At 33.7% G+C, this 5,128-nt stretch overlaps 1 protein-coding gene across 1 annotated transcript; it reads left to right on the top strand.

Moving 5' to 3' along the window:
• The first annotated feature begins 242 nt into the window (after positions 1 to 242).
• LOC125068947 (gustatory receptor for sugar taste 64f-like) lies at positions 243 to 4,618 on the top strand. The gene is made up of 5 exons (XM_047678356.1): positions 243 to 284; positions 1,449 to 1,603; positions 3,554 to 3,716; positions 4,024 to 4,113; positions 4,565 to 4,618. The coding sequence occupies exons 1-5, from the start codon at positions 243 to 245 to the stop codon at positions 4,616 to 4,618; spliced, it is 504 nt and encodes a 167-aa protein (XP_047534312.1).
• The last annotated feature ends 510 nt before the right edge of the window (positions 4,619 to 5,128 follow it).

Here is a 5,128-nt window from a genome sequence, read left to right as displayed (position 1 = left end):
AAGATATTGACTGTTGCTTCTCAATATATATTCTGTAATGTTTTGTATGTACGGAAAAATACTAATGTTTTTTATGAGAAAATGTGATTCTCATAACATTGGTACAAGGAACAAACACAATTTTGTTACTCCTGTTACGCGACTGCATAGAGTCAGTAACTCTTTTGTGGGGCAATGTATAAGCTTCTACAACAGGATCCCAGAAAGATTTCAAAATGCTTCTGTTGCCAAATTTAAAAAAAATGTTAAGGGTCGCTTCTGTGCAAAAGGCTACTATACAATTAGTGAGTTTATGTTTGATAGCACACCTTGGGAATGAAACGATCGCCTCCTGGCTGTTTCTATTCATATACAATTATGCATATAATAAATTTGACAAAAAAAAAGACCCGCTGAGTTTCTTTCGCCGGTTCTTCTCAGGTCAGGGTGTTCCTTTTTCCGAACCGGTGGTAGTGTTTAATTTGACCATCAATAAGAAAGTGTAATGCTTCTATGTTGAATAAAGGAATTTGAGTTTGAGTTTAAGTTTGTACATTTTACTGTACGTCGCTCTTGAGTTTTAATATAAAAACCGTTCATACAACTAATTATTTGCAGATTTTTAACGCTTTGGCTACATTAATATGGAGCTATTCGCATATTTTTATCATTTGCGTTAGTTTGTATTTAACATCAGTACTGAAGCAAATAAATAAGAGTATTATATCACACGACGGACAGGTAAGTTCAATTTAAAACTATATCCATTATATTTTATATGACCTTCAGATACTGGCAGCAGTCACAATAGTAAGTTTCACAAAACATATGTATACTGATATTAAAAAAGGTACAATTTGTTTGTGTCTATGTATAGTGTAAACTACAAAACTAATGACCAAATCACCGTAGAAATTGTATCCATGCGAAGTCAGGTCGGGTCGCTAGATTTTTAATATATATTTATATCATTCTCCGTAAAATGTTTCGAGTTTCCCTTTCGTTATTATAAGTATACACATACATAATATTACGTCTAAATAATTTAATAATTATCTTAATAAATTTCGGTAACGGACCTGCAAGCCCCGGTCTTGCAGATGTCCATGAGCGGTGGTAGTCACTTTCCATAAGGTGAGCCTCCTGCTCGTTTGCCAACTATCACTTAAAAAAAAAAAAACTTATACAAGATTTCGACACTTGCGTCATTCCTATTCAACAAAACTTCGATACAATTTTCCTACACTCAATTGTACGAATTACACTGAAGTTAGGTTATCTATACGATATTGTTTACTTGTTTGACAATTTTTACTTTTCTAAAGATTTTTTTTCTTTTATTGCTTAATAATGTGTGCTTGTTAACTTTAGGATATTATGTAAGGCTCTTCGAAATACGAAACAGTCGAAGTGCTTCTACATTAATCTTTCATTGACATATAAATATATTATTAATAATTTTGTTTCAGCATTTGCCAGTATCCCGTTGGCGGAAATTGCGGGAAGATTACAATAGAGCGACCCGATTGGTTCGTTCCTTTGATGATGCAATTAACAGTATTGTGTTTACTTCATTTGCAAGTAATCTTTATTTCGTATGTCTACAACTTTACCACCTGCTCAAGTAAGTATTTGACCTTGAAAATACATTTACGATATTTAATTCCTGCTTTGCGAGTCTGCTTTCTAGAAAATACTTTATCACATCAAAAACATAAATGTTAAGTGAGTGCCAAGTTCAATATAATGATATATTTGGTTGTTGAATTCAACGACAAAAGAAGTGAGATCTAAATGGGTGCCAAGTACAATTGCAAGTCCTGAAATTTATTTATAACTATATAAAATATATATTTTTATTATATCTTAAGATCATATATTGTAGCATAAGGTCTGACTAGGCTAGTTCTTATATACGAATAATTTTATAGCCTCCGCAAGTTAAGATATATTAATTATAAACACAATTATAAAAGCAATTTTTTTTATTTTGTGAAAAATTATAATCAAAAGAAAAAAAAATACCAGTTTGTATTCTATTTCTGTTATATTTATTCCTTTGTATTAACCTTAAAATGATTACCTATCCACTTGCCAAATTTGAACTTTCTAGTTTATCTGGAACTGGGTTAGAGTTTTGAACTATAGGTCAGCCAGTGTTAAAAATGCCGATATTTGGACCTAAATATCTAAATAAACGTTTGAGATGTGCTTATGAAATTTGGAGCACATATGAATCTCGCCAGTCTCAATATATGAGCCATGATTTTTGACACGTTTATATGAAATCGTTTTTGAATTATGAGGGGTTCAAAAGTGGCTCCAAATGGTTCGTGTAATATTACACACGGTGCTGCTCGCCAGTTCTGTTACTTGAACAAGTTCAACGCTATAGTGTGTCAAGCCAAGTTCAAGTAACATACAACAGAAATATTTGTAAAGTTTCCGTTTCAGATTAACTGCTTCGATGGTCTAGTGGCTAGCTAATAAGATATCGAAGTACTTGCCTACGGGCTCAAGCCCAAATGTGATTAAGATTTTTTGTCACGATTTTTTCAGTAACAGCCCAAAGTTTTGAAATTTACACTCGCGTGATTCGAAAAGCACGTAATTTTGTTTCTGAGCTCTTTCCGGTCATCTCGGTCTTCGGTATGCGGACGACTAATTTGGCCACCCGATGGTTAGTGGTCACCATCTCGTATAGACATTGGCGCTGTAAAAAATCTCTACCATTTCATTACATCACCAATGTACCATTTTTCTTTGTTACAGGCGGAGTATTGTGACTACTAATAGCGTTCCTCCAGTGGATTGCCCAAATTATCCAAGCGGGTTTGTATAAATATTCTTAGAAATAAGACCAGAAGCTATTTTTTTTTAAATACAAATTTATTTACTACCCTCTAGAAAACAATTTACAAAACGAATCTACTTTGAAAGCAATTAAATTTAACAAACCAAAATTAAATTAAACGAAAACTAATAATGAAACACCTCTGAAACTATTACAAAAATTACGGAACAATCTAACAAAAAACCCAACGGACAGAATGACGTTGCCGAGATGTTGGCCCGATAACAGCCGAACAGCAAATAGAGCACAACCACACAACCATCTCGCCCCAGCGCCGAGGCAAAAGTGAAGCGCCGCACGGTATTGCTCCGTTCTCGTGTTGCTATCCTTTCCAACTGACGTTATCGCGCCGATGTACTAGGTTGAGAGGGATTTTCCTCTAAGAATATATATATGTATATATATATAATTGTATATACATACATAATTAATTTTATATATAGAATTATGAAAATTAAAGTCACAGTCTATCAATATCCTGCTGGACAGAGTTCTCTCTTTGTGGAGAAAGTTTGGAGTTTACTCCACCATACTGGCATCCTGCACGTGCGGACGTGCAGGTTTTCTCACGATGTTTTTCTTCTTAGAACTTAAGCAAATTAATTCATTGGTGATTTTCTCGAGTTTGGTTATAAATTTAGATTCCGAAGTTCGGAATTTAAATTGAGCCAATTTTTCTTTAATTTGTGTTTTATTAATAAAATGTACATATTATTTTAGATTTTTCAACGGATACGAACTCTCTATATATGTCACGTTTTCTTTGATGTTCGTTCTCTCGCGATCGTTGGCGGTTTCGCTCACCGCTGCTCAGGTGCATTCCGCGTCCCTCGTGGCGGCTCCATCGCTTTACAACGTTCCATCTTCCTCGTATAGTACCGAGGTAAGCTTTATTAAATAAAATGCTATTTTTGATAAATTATGCTTCTTTTGGTGCGTTACGGAAAATGATGAAAGTGATTTTTTATATTGCACGATGTTAAAATATATCAATGAATAAATTAAATATCAGCCTGTAAATATCCAACTGCTAGACAGAGCCTTCGTAAGGAGAAGTCATGGAACTTATTCATCCACGCCACTCCAATGCGGGATAAAGATACGAGAGGCAGAATTTCACCCAACATATTACGAAGGAACTAATGAGATCTCGGCTCAAACAACATCTTAAAAACCAATCCTTTTTGTAGGTTCAAAGGTTTCTTGAGCAAATCCATGGCGATACCGTAGCGTTGACGGGTCTTAACTTTTTCTACATAACTAAAGAGTTGGTTTTGTCTGTGAGTATAAAATTTAATAAATCATTAAAAATTCATTAAATAACAAAATTATATCAAATAAACGGAGCATTTTTACTCGTGAGAATTTTAAACGTATATTAGTAAAAAAATTACTCGACCCTTTTAATTAGCCACTTTTTCTGATTGGACGATGTGTGGCCTGCCATCGATCGGTATATCAATACCGCTTAGTTTAGATATTGATACATTAAGGTTTGGAAGATTAACAAGAAGGCACCAGAACTGACTTTTTCAAAATTATTTTTTTTTTACTTCAGTGAGCCGTCAATAGCACATTAGAGTTCTTTAACAAATGTTTCATTTAAGCTATGTTCGGGTATCACATAACTTTGGAATACATATTATCAGAGTCGTCATAAAATTTACCAGTAAATAATTTTATCTCGTGTTCTGAGCGTCAAAATAATGTAATTTAATTTTGAATTTTCAGGTGGTTGGTACTATCGTAACTTATGAGCTCGTCTTGCTGCAGTTCAATCAATAAGGTTAAAGAAACAAAGAGTCCTTAAATACTTCGCAAAACCAACAAATTTTATTTCAAGGTCAAATTATTTGGAAGTATTTGCAATTTGTAATTTTATCCTGCTAAGTTAGACATAAAATCTATATTAACAATGAGTGTGAACATAACTCTGTCTGTCTCTAATTTGTAGTTGGGGAGTTGTAAGTTTAAGAAGCATTTTTGTCACAAGCTGAATTTCACGCGGGCGTGTATAGCCTTGTATACCGTGTTAGAACAAAGTTCCTTTCATTATGTATGATGTTGTAAATACAAGATAAAAATAAATAAATTAACAATATTTTAGTGTTTGCGTACAACCTTATGTATCCATTCCTAACCGAATGAGTTAGGAATATATCCTAAATGTAACAAAAACGTGCTTTGATGTGTTCTATTTCAGTCCATTGGCCGGTACTTCAATTTCCGTTTCCTTAATATGAACGGCTTTATCTCAAACATACTTCGTGCGTAAGTATAGCTACAGTTGACAGT

Source organism: Vanessa atalanta, chromosome 2 (assembly GCF_905147765.1).
Source record: "Vanessa atalanta chromosome 2, ilVanAtal1.2, whole genome shotgun sequence".
Lineage (NCBI taxonomy): Eukaryota > Metazoa > Arthropoda > Insecta > Lepidoptera > Nymphalidae > Vanessa > Vanessa atalanta.
This window is presented reverse-complemented; position numbering and strand designations above follow the sequence as displayed.